The sequence below is a fragment of the Pygoscelis adeliae genome, unplaced genomic scaffold (genome assembly GCF_000699105.1).
Source record: "Pygoscelis adeliae isolate BGI_AS28 unplaced genomic scaffold, ASM69910v1 Scaffold127, whole genome shotgun sequence".
NCBI lineage: Eukaryota > Metazoa > Chordata > Aves > Sphenisciformes > Spheniscidae > Pygoscelis > Pygoscelis adeliae.
In genome coordinates, this window is record NW_008825208.1 from 5,223,294 (window position 1) to 5,249,430 (window position 26,137).

Below are 26,137 nucleotides of genomic sequence, written 5' to 3' on the forward strand. Positions count from 1 at the left end.
GACTGAAAAGCTCTGAGTTGAGTCTGCTTTTCTCCCTGAAACTACCTTGTGTGTACCAATCAGTCAGCATTATTCCATGTCTTTACAGCACTGTCCATGGCTCAGGTTTTCTCTCTGTATCAAAGCTGAGAATGAGACAGAGTTTCAGCTCAGACTGATGTTGATAGACTCCATCATTTGTGGGATCTGCTGTGTGCATCAGTGACACATATTAAATGACTTGACATGATAATGCAACATGAAACGTGCTTCAGCACCAGGCACTTCTAGTGAGGGCTGGTATAGTCAGCATTTCCACATGAAATGTCAACATGGAAGTGCTTGGGAGGAGCACTGAGTGTGAAATCTATATGCATTAGTGGGTTAGCTGGACAGTTTTGAAATGTTGTTTCTTATCTTCTCTTTACCTGCAATTTTACAAACCCATCGGTCATCTATTACACAGTTACTAGACTTCAACCGTCCATGATACATTTTGTGGTGGTGAAGATAGGCCATTCCTTGCGCAATATCAGTAGCAAAAGAAAACCTGAAAGACAAAAATCGATGAGCTAGTATTTCCATTAAACCATCACTCAGTAGTGGCTCCAAAGCCTACTGAAGTTGACAGAAAGCCTCCCTATGACTGCAATAGCTTTCAATTTGTGTCCCCATGCTCATTTTTCCAAAACACTTAAGGTGGGTTGCTGAAAGCCCTTAACTCCCACTCAGTTGTCTGAGTCCACAGGCCTTTAGCCTCTTTTAAGGCAGTTGAGTTTGTTCTAGAAATTCCCAGTACTTTTGTATCCTTGAGAGCGCTTTCAAATGTTTACAAAAGAAACAATTTTTTATTAACTTTCTTGTTTTATTTGGAGGGTTTCCTCCGTTACAATCTTTTTCTTTGCTGAAGGCAAACATAAGGAAAAAATATTATTCTCAAAAAACAATGTCATTGCCTTTGTGGAAGTTTCATTGACAATGCGAGCTCATTTTCTGTATTGGTAAATATAATAAAGTGTTTGTAGGTATGTTAATAATTTCACCAAAATGTCTTCACAAACAGAGATGCTGTGACTTTTAATTAAATGGGGATGCCCAAGATATTTGGGAACAAAATAAAGTTACATGGGGAAAAAAGGTTTAAAAACAGTTTTGCAGTATAATGAGAGGTGCGTGGAAAAGTCATTAGCTTAGCATGACCTGCGCTAAACATATGATTGCTCAAAAATCCAGAAGACAGCTTGAGCTGGATATTTGAATTTGCTTTCTTTCTTTCTTCTTCATTCTCTCCATATCACAGTGCAGACCTGTCTATCCAAAGACTTTATCTAAAATTAACATCTTGTCCAAAACAGCACATAGCAGAGTTTGTGTCATGTAGCTTATCAAAAAGTTTTTTTCTACCTGAAGCCCCAGTTCAAAGGAATGTCTTCATTGAGCAGAACATCACTCAGGCTGCCTTTGGGGCAGTACTCTGTAACGATGGCAACATTTGGTACTTCTATACAACCTCCAATGAATTTGCAGAGATTGGGATGGTCAAGTTCCCTGTGAAAATCAACAAAAATCACGGCATACCAGCAATTTTCATGGATGTCCCTCCTGCTTTTTGTAGGGTAACTGGGAAACCAAGTGCCTTGTCTCACCATGTAGAGAGAAAAGTAAAACAGGCATAAGGAGATTTTGATCTAGTGTCAAAGCAAAGTTTGAAGGAAAGAGGAATATGAATTTACAGTCACATTTGGACAGATTGTAACCCCTAAAGAAATTTCTAAAAATGGAACAACATACACTTCTCAGGTTTCACTTCTTACCTCACTTGCTTTACTTCTTTACGTATGGATTTGGACAGTGTGAATGCCTTCTTCATTATTTTCTTTATGGCCACTCTTCTACCATCACTGAAACAGAATGAAATGCTGTTCACAGAGTTTTAGGCCAACTTCATAAGCCAGCCAGACTACAAAAATGGACTGGATATTTTTTCTACAGTGAGCAGATTCATATCTCTAGAGATGATGTACAGAATTTAAGCATGTCCATATGTGGGTGTAAATCTGAATCAGTGTACATGACAGGTGACAAGGCCCTGTTTCTATGATAAGGGAAGCATTAGTGATTATATTCAAGCATCCTTGATCTGTGAATGACATTTGGAACGTGAGAGTGTTAGAGTCAGTTGAGGCAGCTGGACGATGGAGTAGCAGCAAAGGAAATGTCAGAGCTAGTGAACCACATACAGCAACATCCCTGCCATCCGTTGCTTCTGTCTACTCTTTTGGAGATCCACCACTGATATTTAATATCCTTTTGTTCTCATGGGTTGAAACATTCTCAGTGATGAAGCAGCTGAGTTTGATAGACAGCAAAGCAATTTTCCTTGGAAGAATACAGTGGAGATACATGCAGGAATTTAAGTGAGTGATACCCCCCATATAAATACAGAGTATGGGGTCTGCCTGCAAAGCACAGATCCTGCCCTGTGTATTCAAATGGTAGGTATTACTTTCATCGTTGCACATGTTCCGCACCTATCCCCTAATTATATTATTTTTATGAGAAAAATTGCTTTCTGGATAGCAGGATATAGCTATACTGTTTGCCTGTATAGTTATATGATGTGCACCTTTATAATGTCATCCAGAGGTGAAATGCTCTGTATCTTCAGTCACGTCAGCTGGTTGAAGGACAAGATTTCTAATGCGCTACTGTATAGGATGCCACTCTTTAGTGCAAAGAACCTAGCTGTGTTCTGCCTGCATTTTAGAAAAAGGGCTGCATAAAAGCCTTTGTTCCAAATATATTTGAACAGTAAGGGCCATTCATCAACAGATGCAAGACACATTATGCAGCCACAGCCTTTTAAGAAGTCCCCAAGAGAAAAGGAGAAATGACAGCCAAAACAGAAGCCTGGCATTTAAGATATTCCACAATCAGTATGTGGTACAGAAGTCAGATGATGATATTAACTTACTAGATTTAGCCTAACAAGAGAAATGCAAGCTTTTGCACTACCTATCAGCAGTAAAGTGGCAAGAACCAGAAAGCAAGGTGAAACTACAGTATATTAGGTACTGCAGTAAATAAGTAATATATTGACTTACTATCTCCCAGTCTGGGTGAAGTACTGTTTCCTGGACGTGTTAGCAGCTGCTGTGCAGGAGCTCAGAGCAGTGATACAGCTGGAATTGGAGTCACTGGGTGCAGGAGGAGGACTCATCATGCTTCCTGTTGCTGTCTGTGCTATGCTATCTAAATGGGATGTAGGACGAGAAAAGGCACCTGAAGATGCATATAACTGCAAAGGTAGAGACTCCAGAGGCAGACAAATATAGGGAATTCTCCGAATCTTTGCATCTCGGCTGGTCTTGTTAACACTTAAGACAGAAAGCCATTGCTTGGAATGTGACTGCTGCATAAAAAGTAAAAAAGTTCCAGAGGTGATTCATTGCCAGAGATCTTTCCCAGTAACCCTCAGGATTTGATGCAAGTTTTGTTTTTTCTGTTCTTGGGATGATTAGTCCTTGCTGCTACTTAGATGCTGAGGACAGAACCCAGGGAAGCAGAGCAAGCCCTGTGCCATATTTTAACAAGTCTATTTGAAGCTCCTAGAAGACTGTAAAGTACAGGGATGTGGGAAGTGATTCTGACACCAGAGCAAAGTCAGGGAAGAGCAACAATACAGTCAGATGAAAAAAAATCAGTGATCTCAATGTATGTTTTTTAATCTCTGTTGACCAGCTCAAGGTAACAAAATGGATTTTAAAACAAATTTAAGGAACGACCTATCATTTCACCATCTCCAATTAAAACCCAGATTTGGCCAGTTAGTCTCAGCATTGCTGAAATGTCTCAACTCTCCCTGGTATCAGTATCCAATAAAGCGCTGCTGAGGAAGTTCAGCATCTCACCTTGCATCAGGACTGCCATGTTCCCACACCATAGTATTATCCATATGCAGTTCAAAATTGCGTTGACGCTTGGAGTCTTTCTACAGCATTCCACCCAGAAATATATTGGAGAACCCTGAGATAGCTTTGAGAATAAAAGTGTGTGTGTGTGTGTGTATATATATATATATATATATATGGTGCAATGCACCAAAAAAGGAGTTATCTTGAAAAATTAAAGCTAATTTTTCATGGTACAAGCTACATACCCTGGGTACAGCACTGCTGATGTGTTTTCATTTAGATAACTCTACATTTCAGGCTACTATGGGTATCTCTGGACAGCTCTGTCCAGAGGCGACATACTGTCTGTTTCCAAATCTCATCATATTATCAGTCCTCATTACTCTTAAGTTGTTAATTATCACTCCTAGTCTTAAACAGTATTGTTGCTTTGCAGGCTCCTCCCCAAGAAAACTATGTGTTTCATCTTGGATTTTTCAAATTAATTTTTAATGTGTTATTTTTGGATCATGCTTCTAATTTCCCTCAGTCTCTTTCTATTGTTTCTCCTCCCGTGTGATGTTTATGACCTCTTCTAATCCACTATCAGCTGAAAATTTGCTTGTGTTCCTTTTTGCTATATTGAAAGACACTTTTCCTTGAGTGTTCCATTTCTGTTTTCACAAATCTGGATTGAAATTTGGTTTGGTTTATGTACTCAAATTAATTTCTAAGCCAACATCTGTTCTTTACAGCAATGAGGATATCATATCCAAACTACACAGGAATTAATGTTCAAGCCCAAGGCTGAAAGTATCTTTGCTATATATTAACACAAGAATGTCTTGACACTTCTACTAGCAACACAAGGACATAACACAGATAAAGGAGACATCTTTCTAGAAATTCCTCACAGAGACAGAAAGTGAGAGAGTGTACATCAGCACAGACCTAACAACTCCAGCAGATTTCTACAGATTTACCCTTTCTGAGGGTCTAGGCATTGTTTTCCTTCTGAATGTTAAAACAATGAACAGCAAAGTAAATAGTCTATACCTATTTTAAGTGCAGCATAGTAAATAATAACATCTGATTTTATTCCTAACGTGTTTAATTACAACCAATTTAGTCATATTTTATATCCAGAAGGTAAAATGAAAAAAGCTCTAGCAACAATGAATTACTTTTTGAAGGAAGTCTGTCACAGGTAGCATACACCGAGAGAAATTAAGATCTCATTATATCCCTCATTATATTTGTGCAAATCCAGGCCAACTTAGTGAGATCAATTATACAGAATTATACATCCACTGAAGCGACTGTAATTTATTTTTCCAAGTCCAGAGGTTACCTGTTTATTTTGGGATAGGCCTGTCTTTTTAATTTGACAAATCACCATAAAAAAGAAAGAAACTATTTAAAATAACTTTGACATCTAAAGTTTCAATAAACAAAAATATCAGTGATCAGCTCACAGAGGTTACAGGGGTGAAACTTTGGATATGTCTTTCACAAATTGGTTCACCTTTTCTAAGACCCTTAAAACATGAAGATGTACTTATGATTGAGATTATTTCTCAAAGTTATTAAGGAAACTGATCATAGTATCAAAATGGCAAGTTACTAACCTTGTTTGATGCAGGTGAAGTCTATAATCCAGCTTTCATCCCAAAACATCTTTTGTTTCTGATATTGAAACCACTAAAAAAATAAATCAAATTCATTCCTGATGTAGCCCTACTGACTTTGAAGGAATTAAACCAGAGATTTTTTTTTAAATATGAAAGTTTATAAGTATCCAAACAAAATCCAATGTTTAAGCATCCAACATATATTTTATGAGTAACATTAGAAACAAGAGTATTTGGTTCTTAGGCTTAGAAAAAGCATCTAAGTTAAAAGGTGTTAAAAACAGCATCTAAAAAATATCTTAAAAACTGCACATTTTATATTCTAGAATCTAATTACATGTCATATTTTGCATTGGCTACAAACTCTCCGTTATTGTCAATACTTCTTATGCACTACATTTACATCTCAGCCTGGACATCAGATGAGTGGTTTACATCACCTCATGTCATGGAAATGTCCTATGCTATGTAAATGCATGACAAAAACACACTACCTCCCAACCCCAAGATAAGGAGCAGTACATATTATATCCTGTAATAGAATTAGTCCCTGATCCACCAATGAGGTCATATTATGTCAAATACTCTAGCATAAAGAATATTAGGTAGGGATTCTGTGGCTACTTTGTAAAGAAGGCATCGATCTAATTGCTGATTTTCTGTAGAGCTGACAAGCAAAACTAACATAGAAAGTGTAAACACATTCTTTCAAAAGAGGAGCAGCAGATTAAATTATACAGCTGTTATAGCTGCAGTCAATGCAAAAATTTCAAACCAAAGCACCATTTTACCATCATTATACCATTTTCTATAGTGTGGAATTTAATATTAGGAATTATGCATTCATTGAAACAGGTAACAAAAGTCCCGATAATACAAAAAGAAGATGGTGTGGAGATTGTGTCAATACTTTGGTGGAAATTTATGACAAATATAGAGCTTACTGAATCAAAATTAAGTCATCCCTCTTATTTCAAAAGGTTTCTGAGAAAAGACATCTACATTTTATCTTGCAAAGGTATGACTGAACAAAGACATATTAGCTAGAAGTGACCACTAGGCTTGCTACAGACACTGATATCAAAGGAATCTTCTCCTCTACTTGAATGATTAAAGAAGGCATTAGTTTCCCAGATGGTTCTTTTTACATGATATTAATTACTGAATTGGATAAAAGGATCTTTTCTGTCTTGCTTACTTATCACCTAAATAAAACATAAGAAAAAGAAGACACTACTGCAGAAGTTAGCAGGAATAAGTATACAGAAATGCAAAAAGAAAAATAAACCTCAAAACCCACAAAAAAATAGCAGAAATAATGGGTAAATTTTGCTACAAGACCTTTAGATAAACCTATGCAAGGTCAAGAAACTCCATTGCTCTTTCTAAAATGCCAATTGTTTAAAACTCTCTGAACTTCTCATCTGTCCAATTACACATTTTTATCAGATCATATGGTTTTACAGGACAGTTACTATAAACACATTGTCACAACTGCCCTGTGGATTATAAATGCTCAAATAGTTTTCAACAGTGCTTCCATTCCTAACTCACAAAGCCACACAGAGAGGCACAGAATAGAGAAAAAAACTAATTCTGGTTCAGGCCTCCCATAGTACCTTGCTTGGTGGGCCATCAGCCTTCTCCTGCTCATTCCCTGTCAGTGCACTTGCCTACCTCAGATGCTCACTGTAACTGCAGTACAAGGTGGAAAGAGAAGGAATCCCTGAGGAAAGAGGAGTCTATAGCTTTACAGGATTTATAGGCCAAACCCCAAATACATTATCTGTTATGTACATAGTCAATATAATGACTCTACAAGTGCCATATTCACCTGCTAAATCCTTGTTATGAAATTCAGAAATGTATTTTTTTTTTCAAGATGTAGACACATAAGGAATGTAGATCCTCTTTCCCAGAAGCACTGTGTAGTAATAAGCCATAATAGTATGCTGTCTCCTCTTTATATAGACATTTTCATTCAAAGGTATCCAAAACTACTTCTCTCATATTCATACACTCCTCTGTCCTCATTCCCTTTTTGTTTTTCCTTCATGAGTCTGTTATAATAATTGATAACTATTATGCAAAATTAATCACTTTGAACTGAACCAAACTGGTTCAGTTACACTAAGAAAATGAGCCTATTAAAAAAAACCAAACACCCCCCTCCCCCAAAAAACCACTCCAAAAAACAGAAGAAAAAGAAAGATCCTCTTCTCATTATTTCTTTTGAGAATATCCCAAGTTGAATGTTTTCCATTATAAGTTGTATTTGGACTCCGAGATTTAATGGCCTCTGGTGGAGCTAATCCCTTTATGAATTTACCTAATTTGTTTTTGAATTCATTTATACTTCTGGCCTCCATAGGGTTTTGAAGTAGTTAGTTTCATAACAGAGTTTTATTCTGAGTGAAAAGTACTCTTACTTTACTGGCACACCCTAGTTCCCATGGTGTGAAAAACCTCTTCTTCCTTTATCATTATATATCCATCCCTCTGTTACATTCCTCTTCAGTCTTCTCTCTTGCAGGATGAAAATTCCTAGCCCAATGAGCCTCCCCTCATCAAGAAGCCAAAAAGGTTTTTTCCCTTCTTTCTGCTTTCTTCCATAGCACACAGGTTCTGGATGCAGCAAGAAAATCTATCCCCCTACTAAGAGAGAATTCCACTCTAACTAACCAAATCATGGAAGTAAGAGAAACAAAACGGAAGAGGATAGAAGGGATACTTACCATGACTGTCAAAATGCAGCCAGTGCAGACTAAACATATTGGTAAGGCAATTGCTATCCTAGCATCAGCAGACAGTGGGCATTCCCCACAATCTGCCGGACAGATAGAGCAGCTTTCTTCTTCCTCACAGAAGCCATCTCCACAGACTGATTAAAAAAGGAAACACATATCAGAACATTTTAAGGCAGTTTCATCCATCTATGTGGTTGTATTCAGATTTAAACACATGGTTCTTGAGCTGAGAAACTTCAGAGTACCAGAAAGAATAAATTCTGAGGAATCCAGAGATAGCACCCCAGCAGCTGAAAGAATAATCTGAATTTTTAAAGTGATACAGGACCTCTTTGATCAGATTAAATTGTTAATGACATCAGAGTTTTTGAAATGTTTTGCATATAAATCACTTCATCACTACTCTGTTTCTCATTGTCCATCTGTTTTTTCTGAGACTTAAAGTTCCTCAAGGCAGGCATTGTCTTTTGTATTTTTTGTACATAATCCAGTCCTTGAGATCCCCCGAAGCCAGTGAACCTTCCACAGCAGCATCAGAAGAGACTGGGTACTGCAGAATGAAACCTTGCAACCCATACTTCAAGGATTTCTTTTTCTCCAAGGTCTTACAAAAATTATCAGCAGTATATGATGTGATTTAAAACAAAAGCCCTAAAGGACAAAACGCCTTCTCGCATGTCCTGAATGCTGTTTCAATTTTACCTCTATGACTAAACTAATATCATGCTGTACTTCAGCCTTCTGAGACGAGCTGAAGGTATTATTCTGTCACTATGTAATATATTTTTTTAAAAAAGCCTCAACAAAACAAAATCCACTGCTCAGTAATAATTCTGCCTCAGTCCATTTGATTCCAGTATAATACCAGGATAATCACAGAAGTCACTTTCTGCCTCAGGGGTAGAGCTGCATTTTTTAAATTTCTTTTCAGATAAATTGTAACTTTCCTGGAAAACTCAGCTGCAGCTGTCTTGAAATGAATAGCAAATTCTATAGCTAAATACTTCCATCCACACTGGAGTTTCTTTGGTTCTTTTTTTTTCCTAACATTGGGAAATATATTCTCAAACTTCCAGAAGAGTAGCTAACAAGAGTACTGTGATGACATTCCTATTTTACCCAATATTTTTCTTCAGGTTGTGTGTTTACTTTATTAAATAAAGTCCACTTTTTAAATTTTGCATTGCTAAGATTGTTATGGTTATTTCTGTTTCCCTGCATATAGCTATACTAAAGTGAATGAAAGACTGATGCCTTTGGGAGCAATTGAATTTTAATGTCAATGAGGGAACCAAGATGAGTTTCTACCTTTCCAGTACGCTTAAGGCTTCACCCTTCAGATGAAGAGTGTCCAGATCCTCACAACATACTAGCTGGCAGAATATTTTCACATCCCCACCAACTGCAGACAAGTCTTGTAGTACCTGAAGCTGTTGGTCATGGTATTTGACTTTACCTATTTGACAAGTTCCTACTGCTCTAAATTCATACAGAGGTTAGAAGCTCAAACACTTTTTCAGATGTTGAGTGTTATGTGAAGAAGAATTTTAGGAAGACTTTTGTGTATTTTCAATAGTAAAGGGGGGCAGGAGTCCCTTCTGCTTTTGGTAACCATGCATGAATGATAAAAGCATTGCAATTTTCAGTCAATAAGCAATTCCCTCACATCTTCCTTTTATATCATACCTACTGCAGGAAGGACTGTGGTTTTTGCTTCCAGAGCAACTTGCATTCTCCCAACTCTGATGTGTGCGATGAGAGAAGTCACACCCACGTGAACTAAGACAACCTGCCAAACAAGTGAACAAAGCAGCAAGCATCAAAACTTCACTTACATACAGTAGGCTATTATAACAATTGCCCAATTGTGGGGTCTCACGAAAAAACGCATGCATTTTTTCAGAATCAGGAAGGACAGGTGTCCTTGACTGGTGAGACAAACAGAGAGACAACTCTTGTGGGAAAGGCAGGTCTGATTCCCCTCCTGGTGTATATTCTTTTCACCAAGCAGGGCTATCAGCCTGTGCATTCTGCCATGTTTGCTTCCCTGTTACTTCGTGCTGGGTAGAAGCCCCCTAGCGACGATATTAACCTGCAACACAGTCCACTAAGTAGTGCAATATATTGTTAGTGTAGGCCTTAAATGGACAGATTAGGCTATTCTCTTCCCTCCCATCCCCATTACTTCTACTAACTACCTAAGGAGGAGTAGCGTGAAAAGCTGTTACTTCCAAGTCAAGTCAGTTGTGAATTGATATTACTCACCCATATGCATCACTTACACACATAACTGACAAATAAATGAGGTAGGGAACACGTACATGAACTGCACTAAACTACTAGCAAGTAAGCTCTGGAAAGAGCAAACCAGATAAAATCCTGTATGGAAAAAAATATACCTTACCTTGGCAGTCCAGTTTCTTTGGCTCATTTTGCCAGCTGTAGACAAAGTGTGAGTAAATATCTGGCCATCATCTGGGATCCATGGACCACATATTCCTCCTCTACCCTTTATCAGACATATTGGTTATGTCAGTAAACCACAACACAATGAAAATCCTAGCTCCTCCTCTTTTACTTTCTTAAAATTACTTGTGTTCTCTAACAGCAAATAGTGTGATATTTTATAACCAAATCTATTAAAATGCCAAAGCACAAGCAACACTGTTCTGTGATAAAAGAAAAGATAAAATAAGGGAGAAGCAATCGTGCCTATACTGAGCTAAAATCTCACAAATATTGTTATTTTTTTAAAATACATGAGCCAAAATGTGGTCCCAAATTTTAACTGCAGTAATTCTATGAAGCTTATACACTTTTTCAGGATTTGCTGTATTAGAACCAGAAACAGAATCATATCCCACTTTTTATATTTTTCTAAAGGGGTTTTATTGCAGTTTCACTTTTGATAATGGCAGCTTTTTTTTTTTTCTTTAATGAGGAAGGAAGGCATCTCTTCTATGCCTGTTTGGCAGACCATTTCTCAGTAAAGCTGTTAAGATGTAAGCCTCCCAGCAATTGCAACCATAGAGGATTATTTTGGCTGTCCGAAGATCTTGCATTTTTTTGTTTGTTTGAAATGATTAAGTCTGTCCCCTAACTCCGGATATTTCTTCAGGTATTTCTTTCAATGCACTGTAAAATACAGACCAAATCAAAAGAAATGGAGTTCACATTAACCAATATAAAATGTTTTAAAAGTCATGACACTGCAAAAAATAACCCCAACAAAACCTCCTCTCGAATAATGGAAAAAGCTTGCCTTGAAGTGGATGTTCAATCTTATGCAATGATACTCATGGCCTTCTTGCTGTATGACAGCCAACCTGCTTAGTTCCTCTAAGCAGGAACTGAAATATTTACAGTATTACAAGGAAGCCAGATGATGCATGTTGGCTACATGTTTTCACCTTTTCTACACCTTAATTCCAAGCAGAACTAATTGTGAAAGTAAGAAATAATGGAGAGGCCACCACAGTGGTGGGATGTTGAAGTTCTTTACTATGGTTCTAGACAAAACTTTTGATGTGATGGTTCCAGCAGGGATTCCTCTTTTAAACCAAAGTCCTGGTATCAGCTAAGGCCCCCAGGGAGTCATTAATAAAACAGCTCCTTAAGAAGTGACTGCCAAGAACTAAGTTAGAGCTCTTGTGGAGACATTAAGTCTTCACACAGAAGGGTACACGAAATAGCTGCAAGACATGTAGACTAGGTTTTCTCTTACACCATCTTTGATTACGAAGAATGTGTCAGATTGCCAGAAGGGACATCAACTAGAAAGACTGGACAACTGCATGAAGGTTATTATGCAGGGGAAGGCTTAACTCACAGATAAAAAAAAGAAAAAAAAAAAAAAAGGTGTCCCAGACTGTATTGTTAGAGTCAGAACTTTAAATATTCATTCAAAGAGGGACAGGCTCTTACAATGAGCCAAGCAGACAAGTTAAGAATGAGTCCTGCTTACACTGCATGAACAAATGTTGTTATCCTGTATTTGGATTCCTTTTTTTGCTCTGATCTAATACAGAAAAATCATTCCATCTCAGGACGTGTATAGAGGCCTCAGTTCTACAAGTCACAGCCAGTGATACCCCACTCAACTTCAATAATTCAAGCAAATCATTCAGGGTCCCTCTATAAGCTGCAGAGACAGTAACACCTCCAAATGACAATTCACCTTGCTTGCTTTAGAATGAAATGATCTTTCTCTATTGACTGTACAGAGATCTGAGTGAAGTAACCTCAAAGAGATGAAACTGGCCCCACTAAACATAGTGAGAGATTCTGAATACTGCCTTGTCCAAAAATCCAGCCATTTGCTTTGCAGCCTCAGCATCCAGTGCAAAAAAATCTAAAACTGACAGACATCCCCACAGTGGTTTTAGTGAATTATAGATTTGGTCTAACTGTAATCACAGAAAGACTTCATAAACTTGAACCTGGTTATCACAATGATGTCTCCTCCAGTAGCAAGAACAGAGCACATGATGCTGCACCATTATACTAACCATGAAGGCCAAAGGACAGGAGTGAATGTTGGCATGGTAGACACAGCAGTTCTCCCTGTTTGCATCTTTCCAGCTGGCAGGGCATTCATGCTCCTCACAGAATTCCTTCGCAGCAGTAGCATTGCTAGCCAAGCAGCAGAGAGAGAGAGAAACTTTTATATTCATTCCTCATTCCCCAAAAGCGCAACAAGCACATGAGAGCCTGTTCTTTACCCTGCACAGAAAAATTAGCAGCAAAAACATATGCAGTGAAATAAACAGTTACACAATTTCTTTCTCTTTTGTTTTACTTCTGGTTGAAGCACTCCTAGAGCAATGAAGATTGCTGTCGACCGGACCACTGTCTACTGCCATGTGGTAGGGACTTCTTGCAGATACTATGCCGCAAGCAGGTGCCGACCTCCACTTCCCTCCCCAGACTGACTTCATGACCAGGTGGGATTACTTGGAACCTCTACATCTGGCACAGAAGGAGATACCATTAGTCTACTTCCACTATCAGAAATATGTGTCCCTGGCTACTTTCATTCTTATTGTTTTCAGTTATATACCTTCATCTATGCATGTGATTCATACATATCATTCAGCTCCAATCTTTGCTCCACAACCCAAACAGTCAAGGAAAATAACTATATTGGACAATAATACCAGTTACAATTCCCCAAACCATAAATTTAGAGAAAAAAGTAGACTTTATGAATAGACTCTTCTGCAAAACAAGGTGGGCCTTTTGTAAGTTCATCCCTGAAAGATGAATGTAGTTACCTGGAAATGTGTGATGCAACACTTTTCCCCACTGTTTCCTCAGTTACACTTTCAGCTGGTTATCACCCTAATAAATTTGGCTTTAAAATAAAATCATTTTCCGCAAACATGGTTTACTCAGTAGATATAGCCAGACTTAGTTGTAGGATTTAATTTAAATGTTATGCACTTGTGATGGATCTCTATAAAGCAATGCCAGAACACCAGGATTTATTTTTCAGTTTGTTTTTACTGAAAGAAGAACTAGCCAGTAGTAAGTAGATTTAAGACAGAAGACTGTATTATAAGAAATCAAACATAGGGGATCAGTTGACATAGATTGTATTCATGGCCAGATTTACAAAGGCATAGACATACTTGAAACCTGAGATAAGCAAATTTGTCAGTCCCCAAGATTAAGCAAGTTGGTACCTAATTCCATCATGCATTTGTCTTTATGACTGCTTTTTTAAAATTCTTCCTGCATTCTGTATTTTTTATTCAATACCTTCATCATGGCTTCACCCAATTATGCTGACACCCATACGTTGACTTGCCAGCCTCAGCCATATTTGGGTCGGCCACTGTAAGCTTAAGAGTCAACCAGATAGCCTTCTAGTTAAAATGAGGTGCAAATTTGATCCCTTTGAAAAAGTGCAGCATAGATTTCTTTCTTTTTAAATATTTGCCATCTGTGTCTATGTGCAAGATATGTGTAAGTACACAAAGAGCAGAATTTTCCAAATTTCTTACTGATTTAAGGGAGTGGGTCTCCCTGGAAAGACTAGAAAAACAAATTCATTTCCAAGCAGTGAAAAAAACTGTTTTATGGTTAAGTTCTTGGAAATATTACTAGCCATAAACTTCAGAAAATGTGATAAACAAGTTTTGCAAAACTGTGTAACCATAGTATACCGATGATCAAAATACTTTATCAACTTTTTGCCATTGCAAATGGATTATAGGTCATCTTTCAGTATGAAAAAAAATATCTCTGGATAACAGCTTTTACAACCTGAACTTTGCAATGTGAACACTCAGACTGGCAGAGAAAAATGTTTTCCATAAACACCTGTTACACTAATGAAGTACAGCACAGAAAGTGGGGTAACACAGCTGCAGCCTCTGTCCCAGACATTGCTGTATATGGATGAAGAACTGCTATGTACAGACAAAAGCATACAGTCAGGGTGTATTAGCCTTTTAGTGATCTGGAGTTGTGCACATAAATATTCTGTATTTAACCTCTGTTGTCTACAGTTACCAACACAGTCTGTGAGTTGACACGTAAGCTTTTGGGCAGATTTCAATCCCACAGAAATCAAAAGAAGTTCATCACTGACTTCAGTGGATTCAGGATTGGGCCAGCCTCTTTTTCATATCCATGTTGTGCACTTCAAACACAGTTATGATTAAAATGAGTGTAAGACACAGTTAGTTTGGGACTTGTGCTTGAACTTCAGTTGTAAATTCCTTCTGTAGAGAAGGCAAGAAGTGATGGTCAGAGTTGCACTGACACAGTAATGCAGATACAGGATGACGTACCCTATCCTTGGCCATGTGGGCAAGCATGCCATGATGGCTGCTCTGAGAGCAAAGACATCAGAGGAGAAAATATCTGGGCAAACAGAGCTATAAGAGACCTCAAGAGATGGAAGGGATTAGCGAGGAGCCCCAGAGTATGTGTTCCAATTATGTCACTGAAAATGTACACACAGAATCCCCATATACTCATGACCATGAAAGCATTTTTATAGGAGGTAATACCTGTGAGAAAGGATTCCATTTTGCACTGCATATTGATAAAAGTTGTCTGAAGCAAAGACTGTATAGGTCACGTTGAAGTATTCCCCACTCACAGCCTTTTCTGGAGGCCTTTGCACCCATGCCATCTCCAGGCCTAGAAACAACACAATCATGGGCCACCATATTTGCAATACTTTTCTACTTTACAGATGTATGCAAATGTAAAACTTTCTCTGTAGTGATTTTCATCTATTGTTCCTATCGTTTTTTATGATCCCAAAACAGTCATCCATTTCTGTGGCTGTATAGGTAAAAACAAATGCACATTAATTGAACAATTCTGACACTCACTTAGAAAAGATCAAGCAATTGGAGAAATATGACAAAAAATCTGGTCATCTTTTCTAAAGTAACTTTACTCCCAGTATAATACAGTGCTGCTTGTCCTGATACATTTGCTTTCCTCTTTGATCAGGCAATGAACATTGCTCTTCATTCTTGGCTGCTTTCACTGAGGCACACCTCATTATGGAAGAACAGACAACTCTAGCACACATGAAATTCAGTCAAACCCCTTAACCTCATGAGACATAAATTATATATACCAATAATTATATATTTAAGAAAGCATTCTCATTTTATGAAACCATATCACATCTAGAACAGAGGACAGTGGAAGGAGTGTTACTCAAATATCTGTCATTTTCCACTTCCACACTCTTACGGGGAAAGATGATTTACCCGAGTCATCTCTCTTTTCCCTGGGACACCTTATTACCTGCTCTGAGCCTGGGAATGAAGTGAGATAAGAGGTGGGAGAAGTTTTTAATCCATATTGTTAAACAACACTATCAAAATATTCCCACTCCTTTCACCTACCTCTTTCCATATTGTTGGATGAAGGTTTTAATTTGCACCACATCAAATGTGGTGGTGCTACACAATGCAAGTGTGTAGCTCTCAGTTTGTCAGGAAGTTTTGAATCCCTTCTGCAGAGGATGGGTAAACCTGTCCTTCAAGAGATTCTCACTTTGTTGTTGTTGTTGTTGTTTTTCAATTGTAAACTCTTTTATTACTCTGGAGTTGTTTCTACAAATGTATTCCTCACTTGCACTGTCAGTGAAGCTGCTATTTTTTCCCCTAAACATAATTCCCTTTCAGATATAAAGAAGCAAATTGTAAAATAACCTCTTGATTTCACATCTCCCTTGAAAAGTAAACATTCATTATAAATGCTAACGCTATCAGAGAAACTACAATACAAAGTTTGACCAAAAAACATTGGTGTGATTTGCACTAAAAGGTAAGAGAGAGCTGAGCTTCAGAGAATGTCTGAGAATGAAGGCAAAAGGTCAGCATAAATTTCAGTTAAATAACTTTCTATTTCCCTTTAAAGGTCTCACAAAGATAAACAAAAGACTTCTTTCAATGATAGGTACTCCCACATCTAAATGCTTTGAAGATCTTGTGTTAAATCCACAGCAATGAGGCTACAGTATATGCCTCTTGCTTTGCTTTTAGCAATGCCCAGAAGATGACAAGGAAGAACCACAGAGAAAGGCAGGATAGAGCTTGGAGTTCATTCTAAAACTGACTGTAAAGGGTATATGTTGATTAAGCAACCTACGCATATTAGTTTCCCTTGTACTCAGTTCACACTTTGATTTATTAGTAAGAATATCTTTAAACAAGTCATCTGTTCTGACAAATAGTTGTTTCAATGTTAAAGCAATAGTAAATTCATACAGGAATAAAAGTCTTAGTTGACAATCATCTAGACAGTCTTTGAATTTCACTGTTTCAGTGGAACTCTTTGGAAAATATTTAACTGTAATATTGAGCTCAGAGTGTGACCCAGCAGTATATTTCCTAGAGTGTTTTATCAGTATTAGTTTCCCAGGTGGTGTTTTTTCTAAAAACCCTATTGAAACACATTGTCTCTGGTCTTATCTTTTACAACATAGACAAAAGTGTTCCTTTACATCAGTTATCTATCAGTTAGAGAGTCACAAAATCACAGAATAGTTGAAATTGGAAGGCACCTCTGGAAATCATTTGGTCTGACCCTGTATTAGAATCATAGAATCATAGAATCATTAAGGTTGGAAGAGACCTCCAAGATCATCGAGTCCAACCGTCAACCCACCACCACTAAACCATGTCCCTAAGCGCCTCATCTACCCGTTTTTTAAATACTTCCAGGGATGGGGACTCAACCACTTCCCTGGGCAGCCTGTTCCAATGTTTAACCACTCTTTCAGTAAAAAAATTTTTCCTTACATCCAATCTAAACCTCCCCTGGTGCAACTTGAGGCCATTTCCTCTCGTCCTTTCACCAGTTACTTGGGAGAAGAGACCGACACCCACCTCGCTACAACCTCCTTTCAGGGAGTTGTAGAGAGCAATGAGGTCTCCCCTCAGCCTCCTTTTCTCCAGGCTAAACAACCCCAGCTCCCTCAGCCGCTCCTCATAAGACTTGTTCTCCAGACCCCTCACCAGCCTCGTTGCCCTTCTCTGGACACGCTCCAACATCTCAACATCCTTCTTGTAGTGAGGGGCCCAAAACTGAACACAGTACTCGAGGTGCGGCCTCACCAGTGCCGAGTACAGGGGCACGATCACTTCCCTGATCCTGCTGGCCACACTATTTCTGATACAGGCCAGGATGCCATTGGCCTTCTTGGCCACCTGGGCACACTGCTGGCTCATGTTCAGCCGGCTGTCGACCAACCCCCCCAGGTCCTTTTCCGCCAGGCAGCTTTCCAGCCACTCTTCCCCAAGCCTGTAGCGCTGCATGGGGTTGTATTGCTCAAGGTAGGGTCACCTAAAGGAGGTTGTTCTAGATTTTCTCTAGTTGGGTTTTGAAAATCTCCAAGGATGGAGAAACCACAACCTTTCTAGGCAACCTGTTCTACTGTTTGATCACCCTGACAGTATAAAAGATTTTTCTTATATTTAAATTGAATTTCCCATATTTCAGTTGCTCTTTAATTATTTTTCAATCTCAAACAATCAATTTCCAACATTAAAAAAATTCTACTTTTTATTATCTCCTCATGTAAATTCATTTTTGAAACTGACTGGAATAAGTGGTTAAAGATCTCAGATTTTTTTTAAGTAGTCATGGAACACAGTTTTGAGCAAGGTGGAAAAGTATGACATGTAGAATCAGTGATTTTGCTTACTGGCTGGAGGGTTTAAACACAGTCCACTTTTGAACTGACACTCCAAAATTTCAGCAATGACTCAACAGAATTTGGTGCAATGCAGAGCTGCCTGCCTTGTTTGGATTAAGTTGCATTTGGTTTTCTAATGAGAAATAAAATGTTTTCAGTTTCTTTCTGGGGGAAGGGATTCAGCTGTTGCTATTTTTCTTTTGGAACCAATGAATATTGGACAAATAATTGCTCTGAAGTATCTTTTGGTTGTTTTCTTTCACTTATTTCTCTAGAAAGAGAGGTTGTCACTAATTCAGATGCTTTCCACCATGCATAACATTCATCATGAGTTAGGTATTATTGTGAGTACTTCAATTTTGGGTTTTCAACCATTCTCCAAGCAAGAGATTATGTTCCTTGGGCAGCTTTAGGACTCACCTCCACAGTCCAGCATGTTATACTCATCTGGTTTTTCCAGGGGCCAACAGTCATAGTCTTTGTTACCTAAATCATGCCATCCCTCCACTAATATCACCTGCCAGAAAAAAAGCGTATGAATAGACTCCAAAAAAGACAGTATGGGAACAGGGGAAGGATGAGTTCCATCTCCAAAGTTTATATTTCTTCTAAAGAAATCAAATCAAATGCAGAAACATAGCCTGGCGTATTTTGCTCTCTTCAACTTCTGGAGCAAAAAATGACAGCTTCCTAGGGGTATACAAACTTGATCAGTATACTATTTTGATCTATGCAGAAATTAGCCATGAAACAATGAGGGGACTTAACTAATCCTTCTCTTGCAGAAGGTTTTCTCTACAAAGAGCGGGTGGTTCTAGGACCATATGCAGAAAGGCATTTGATTTAAAGAGGTTTTTTGTTTGCTTTTAAAATGTCACCCCCCTACTCCAAACTGCTCAATTTCTTTTTATCTTTTGCACCTAAACTCTTTGAATGAGTCATTTTTTGTTACATCTTTAACAATACAATACAACTGTTTATTATAGAAATGTTAAAATATATAATTATAGATCATACTAAGATTGCATAAGCCTATTACAGGTAGAATACAGCATCATAATAGCATACAGATTGAATTGCAACAGTAGCAGAACATACATTATACCTGTATACATATTATACATTATAATAGATATATCAATCATGTATTAAAACATACGCTCTAGGGTATATATGAACAGAACAGAATATGTTATGATAACGTACCCTGATCTTATTCCACTTTTAGTAAAAATTAATAGTTTCTATTCATATAATCTGCTATTATTTTTCTATATACTATTGGAGGATAATAATCTACTAGATTATACAGTTACTTATCACAGTATTCATGGAATAAGATAGAATTATACAACTGATTTTTTCCAATATATTCTTCTATTACTCTTGTTTTCTACATTACTAAAATAACATTCAACAATTGCCTGGTATAAATAGCTGTCTCACTGCAACAAGCCATATATAGTTCTTTCTGTATGCACAGACCACAGGAATAAGTTCTGGTAAGTGGATTTATGTAGTTTACCTACCAACAAACTGAGGAGGCTTCGGAGCCCTAAGGCTGGTGTTTTGACAGCTCTCATGCTCCCTAACATGCACCCAGCTCATCAAGTGTCAGGGCTGCTTCTGATGTTGCTGTTGCTACTGAATTAGATGCCCTTGCCTAAGAAGGGGGGGGGGTTATGCTAGGCAAGCTGATCCTGGCAACTCCAGCTGCCGCAGCTGTCCTGCCTCCTCCTTCCTTCTTCTCCCCTACCCCACTTCTTGTTGCAGGCTGGAAACACCCCTCTGCACCTCTGCTGCACCTCTCTGAAAAATCCTCACTTGTCTTAGGGGCAGCCCCGCTCTCAGACCATTGAAGTTTGTGCCCTTGTCAGCTCAAAGCTGGAAAAGCAATGGGAGGATTTTATTTCACTGCCTTGTTAAACTTGGGCAGCACCCGACCCTCAGGCAGACGAATCGATACTGTGGAAATAAACACAGAGACATAGGTGGGCCTGGGGAGGAGAGCTGTATAAACTCCAAGGCAAGAAAAGGTCACCTATGTAAGATAAACTGTAAGACTTGAGGTTGGACTAGGTGATCTCCTGAGGTTCCTTCCAACCTGAATTGTATTAGACCCTGTGACTTCAATTTCTCAGTCCCTGGAGGTGCGGGACAACCTCTACCTGAGAAGTGTCCTGCTACATACACAGCTGAAACAGACCTCTGCCTACCCATGCTAGTATGATAAAGACATAGATGTGTCCATGACTATTTCTGTTTGCTGAAGTCACTGCCAACACAGAACTTCAGTTGTGATTCAGCTCTCCTGAACGTTTCCCTGTGTTTTCTCTGGAATTCTGGCTCTCAGCCCAAGCTGACATTAAGAATCTTAGTCAAAATGCTTGGACTTCACTGTTTATTGCATCAAAATTGCATGAAAAAAATGCAATGTGTGCCCAGTTCATCCTGAAAGGGGTTGTAGATCAATTAAAAATCTGTTTGGATTCACTCATAAAAAAGATATTTGTATAAACTAATACAAACATTTTAGGTCGGAATTTTATGTTTGTAGTGAAATCCTAAACCTCATTTGTGCTGTGTCTTCCTGTGCTTCACTATGACCATTTCACCCAAATCATAGGTTTCAATATATGGAAGTCTTTACAATATTTCAGCTTGGCTACACAGTAGAAAGAGAAGAGCAGAAAATGCCTTTCTTTGTCTAGAATTATCTGCTTGAAAGATCTCTACATATATTAACATCTTGGAGAGGTTTTACTGGTGATTTGTTTTAGGACATCTTGTGCTTAATCAGCAATTCACTGGAAGGGAAGCTACAGATTACAACTTGTTAGACCCTACAGCAGCCAAAAGATTTCCAGACTGATCCTATTTTCTTTAATAGGAATGTCAAATATTCACATGACATTAGTATCATGATTCAAGGACTGGAGAAACCATACATTAGCTTTATAGCTACTTGTCTATCACCGAGTTCAGAATTCCTGGAGAGTGGCCATGTACAAGAAGCTGTTCTGGGAATCCTGAATTAAAGATGGATGGATCAGAATGGCTGGTGATTATCTGATTTAACAATCTATCCCAGCTATTTGAGAAGCACATTACTACCTCTGCATTTAAGTACTAGAAATTTTGGAAACAAAACCACTGTGGACTATTTTGCAATATAAATATATGGACCTTGGTAAAAAGAAAGGATTGACAGCTTAGTGAGTAGTACATTCTTTAGATCTATCTACAACTCTCTATATACAAAGGAAATCCGAAAAAGATTTGAATAGAGTCAGATGGTCGTCTCAAACCTAATAATCTTTGCTTTACATTTGCTCCTTTTCCTGTTTGTAAGTTACATGCAGTCACATAATTTGCATTAACATCTTAACATTGCATCATACTACGAATGAGTTTATTAACACAGTCAGACTCAGTCTAGCATAGATTAACTGAATTCTGCCCACTGCCACTTGATTGGCTTAGTGCAATAACACAGTTCTTTGGCTTCTTCTCTTGGAAGGATCTCTTAATCTGAAAAAAAATAGGTAATTTCTACTGATTGAAATGAAGTTTATCAAATAACTTTATGTTTATAGATTTGTTTCTTTTGTGTTGGCTGTGCTCAAATGGTCCCTTAAGCTACATCATTTCCATTTCATTCGTTAATTCAATAATAACTTCTACTACCAGAGGGAAAATAAAGATATTTCAAAGTTCTATGAGCATATCACTGTAGATATTGGTAAAAACATGCATTTTTATTAATGTTTTGATAATAATCTTATAACTAAAATACAAATATGTAATATTTGTAGAAAATAACAATGGTTAAAATATTGCTGAATAAAACTTTCTCATTATGTGCTTTCAAGTATTTTAGGAAAGCAATTTCCAGCAATATACCGAAACAAAAATTACTGTGATTAAAGCTTCAAATATCCTTGAAAATATTTATTTATTCTGGCATTCAAACTTTCCAGATGGTTCTTGTCTTGATAACAAGCTGAAGTTCAAATAGAGGTGTTTAAACAACTTCATTTTTAATTAGATTAAATTTTCTAGCAAGACACTTATTTTCAACAAAAAACAATCACAAAAAATCACTACCAGCACTCATTTGAGATTTCAAAATGATGGAATTCCAAAGATACCAAGAACTGTCTTGTCATTTGTGAAATCAGTAGTTAAAACTTAAGTTCCTGAAATACAGAACTCCACTATGCAGAGTATGTTCATCCTGCACATGGGTTGGCATCCTGCTCAATGCTACACTGCTCTGGGCTCCTAGCATCTAAAGGGATGTAAGATTATCTATCCCATTCTCATTTTGTAGTGTTAGCGCTAATAAAAAGCATTTTAAATGACACAGAGTCTGAGCGCCTTTCTGACTGGGATTATAACAGCCAGCGAAGCTTGCGGTGCTCACCGCCTGTGCAGAGGTGGTGAGCGGGCGTGGGCAGAGCGCTCCGACACTTCCCTCTAGTGGTTTCGTTGCAGACCAGCGGCAGGCACATTCCCCCCCGCGCGCAGTTTGCTTTAAAGATAGCCTCCTCTTCATTCGCGAGCTGCCACGAATGGAGTACGTAGGAGCGGCGTAGCAGAGAACCTGCCTGATCTCAGGTTCTCACCTGGGGGTTTGGTGGCAGCAGCTGGTGGCCTTCTACCCCTCCCCTTCCCAACAGCAGGGTGATGCACTGGACAGCCACAAGAAGTTCCCAGGGCTCTGGCATATGGCCACATTACCACAGCACAGCGAGCAATCATACCTCCGCTGGGTCACCGTGACCATTTGTTTACTCATTTTTAGCCTGCAGAAAGTGCTTTGCTGTCCTACGCAATGCAGCCCCATAGACAAAGGGTATTGATCTTGTCTTGTAATTCCACATTGACGCAAACAAGTGTACGTGTCAAAAGAGGCCTTCCAGCATGGGCTTCTTGTGTGCTCTCCCTGTGGTGCTGGTCCTCCAAGCTTTCTGCTGCCTATGAGATGAACTGGACAGTTGAATAAAAAGTCTGATCTGGTTACAACTGCTCCATTATTATTATTATTATTATTATTATTATTATTATTACTACTACTATTATTATTATGCTGCATTAGTTTTAACTGGGTCTGTTTTCTCCTCCCACCCTTTGTCTTTTCTCATCTGTTATAGGTACAAACTCTTATTCAGGTAACACGTGTGTTCATGTGGTTCAGTGAGACTCAGACCTCAGCTGAGCCTGGATTAGCAAGATTAAAAAACATCTGGTTTTCTCCAGAATTTTTGGTAATTTACTTAAAATACTAAACATTGTCATAAGTTTTGTAGAAGATCAGCAGCTTCAGAAGTACTGAGTGCCCTCAATTCGCTGGGAGTGCTGAACAGGCAACTGGTGTGGGTCTGGTGAAATGCTGGGGAGCAGAAAGCAAGCTCCTGAGCCTTGCATAAAGCACACACGCCATCCCTTAACTTTGTAGTATCTCTCCATTTCTCTCACACACTCCTCCAAATATTGGAAGTTTGAGAGATTCCAAAGAAAGAGGCCTTGGGCTAAAAGAATGGTAATCATAAAATAAAAAAGAAGTAATGACATATTTGTTACTAAAGATCTGAAAGGTTAATGTTAGATGATTAATCTGTGATGACAGTTTAACTCAATTGCAGCAGAAGGAGGAAACAGTTACATAGTTTACACAAAGGAATAAAGCTGGGAGGCAGTATGAAAGCATGACAGGTCAGAGAAAGTTTTGTAAAAAGGTAATTAGGGACGTTGAAAACTACAGCTAAGAAACTGCTTCTTCTGACTACCACCTACAATGTTATACATACCTCATAAACTCACAGAAACCTCAAAAATGCAAATGATATTAATTGGTAAAGTGGCAGGTAGTCTTCCCTGGACTCTCAAGTTTCTGGGAATGCTGAATGAATTTATGCTTTTATAGATGCATTCCTCAGGTCCACAGAAGGCTTGTTCTGTTGCTGCACTTTGGGTTTGATCTGCAGCACTGAACAAGCTTAAATATTTAATTTATCTCAAAAAAGTTAGAAAATATATCAAAACTTGAAACAAAAAGTATCATGTATACTCCCTGCAGGGTGTATGAAGACTATCGTCTGGGATATGTCACAAACCTGAAGAAGAAATATTTCTCTTTAAGAACATGCACTATTTTCTGTTTAGAGTACATGAGCTGTTGTGGAAGGAAAGCAACATTCCAGGATTTTCATCATGTAAAGCAATCTGTAATTTTTCTTCTTCTAAAGAGAAGGCGGAAAGAATGATGACATCTGGAATTCTGCAAGAATACTCACAGCTAGCAAACTAGCAGGTAACAGTGATTCTCTCTCTAGCTGAAAATGCTGTTGATCTTAATAATTTGATACAACATATGACTGAAAACCTCTAAAGAGACTGGATAAAAAAAACTGAACTCACAGTTTTCAGAGAAGCCAATGGGAACTTCACTTTCAAAGTGATCCAGGTTAACCTTTAGAAAATCCTAGCCTAAGTACGTAACTTAAAGGAGATTTCTGCATCAAGGGATTTCCTTGAATAAATCATTGGTTTTCTGTTACTATAATGCTGCATGTCAATACTGTAGTTGTTCAAAGGGCATTCAGCAAGTCTGACAATGTGAGAATGAATTTCAATTTGATAGGATGACTGCCCAAGAGGCTTAAGAAGAGTTGGTCCCAGTTCAGCACAGAATAATTTGAGTTTTCTATTTGGGAAGAAACTGAGAAGTACATCACTGATGTTCTCAAATGCCTCCCATCTTTCAGTCCTCCCACACAGGCAAAAATGTTATAGTTGTCTGCAGTGCTTAAGAACAGCAAACTTGGCTGCTCTTAAGATCTACTGTGGAGGATCTGGGTGTCAGTGACAGATGGCAGCTGACGGACATTTCTGTTCTTACCTGCATTATGCTCCTAAGATCCACTGGTCACTCCACTGGTTGTAGCATTCAACTGAAATCTGCATTTTGCCTTAATGGGTTTTTCCTCTCCTCCTTTCTCACTGCATGACTCATTTCTGTTTTCAGAATCCTTGGATGATTTTCTGCCCATATTTTTATGCACATTAGCACTGCACATTTATTGACATTGCACACACCCTTTCTTCTCGTAAGACAACCTCATAAGCCACAATTGCTTCCACATTTCTAGGGTTTCATGCAATTAGGAATTCGTAAAAGACACTGAGACAGGGGGTCTCTTGGCCTTTTGTAACTGAAGGATCATTTAGGCTTTTGGATCATCTCTTTGGACCAGCCCCAAAATGAAACGGAGGTCCAAATTATTTCCTTTCCTCAAGTCATGATCATTTCTGCATATGTCAGGCTAGACAGATGTTTGCCTAACTTGTTCTTAATGACCATCATAGTGGAACTTCTATCCTTTCCTTTATGGTGTAGTCCAATTCTTCACTACCCTCCTTGCTAGAAAGTTTTCTCTATGGTCCCACCTGCTTCTATCTTGCTATAATTTCAGCTCAGTACTTATCCCAGCTACACAGAGAACAGTTAGCATGTTCTGATTACTTTTAACATGCTTGAAATCTTTACCATTCTGGCTTCTGCCAGTTACTACGTATCAAAATGTCTTACACAAATGTATTCTCACACTTCTTCACAGGGAAAAAGGATTATCCTAGTTTCAGAAACATAATACAGGAATAAAGAGTGATTAAAGAAAATGCATAAGTCTAAGCAGAACAGATAGTCCA

The 26,137-nt window shown here is 38.3% G+C and overlaps 1 protein-coding gene across 1 annotated transcript in view; it reads right to left on the bottom strand.

Annotated features, from left to right (window-relative positions):
- LOC103921085 (atrial natriuretic peptide receptor 1-like) overlaps window positions 1-20,007 on the bottom strand; it is a 35,305-nt gene extending 15,298 nt beyond the window's left edge. Inside the window, exons 1-12 of the mRNA XM_009328994.1 lie at window positions 19,954-20,007; window positions 18,845-18,941; window positions 15,270-15,402; window positions 12,759-12,882; window positions 10,655-10,759; window positions 9,937-10,039; window positions 8,239-8,384; window positions 5,501-5,573; window positions 3,084-3,231; window positions 1,794-1,880; window positions 1,384-1,527; window positions 408-529 (exon numbers count right to left, since the gene is read on the bottom strand). Coding sequence (XP_009327269.1) covers window positions 408-529; window positions 1,384-1,527; window positions 1,794-1,880; window positions 3,084-3,231; window positions 5,501-5,573; window positions 8,239-8,384; window positions 9,937-10,039; window positions 10,655-10,759; window positions 12,759-12,882; window positions 15,270-15,402; window positions 18,845-18,941; window positions 19,954-20,007 — 1,336 coding nt within the window. The remainder of the gene's footprint in view (window positions 1-407; window positions 530-1,383; window positions 1,528-1,793; window positions 1,881-3,083; window positions 3,232-5,500; window positions 5,574-8,238; window positions 8,385-9,936; window positions 10,040-10,654; window positions 10,760-12,758; window positions 12,883-15,269; window positions 15,403-18,844; window positions 18,942-19,953) is intronic.
- Window positions 20,008-26,137: the final 6,130 nt, after the last annotated feature.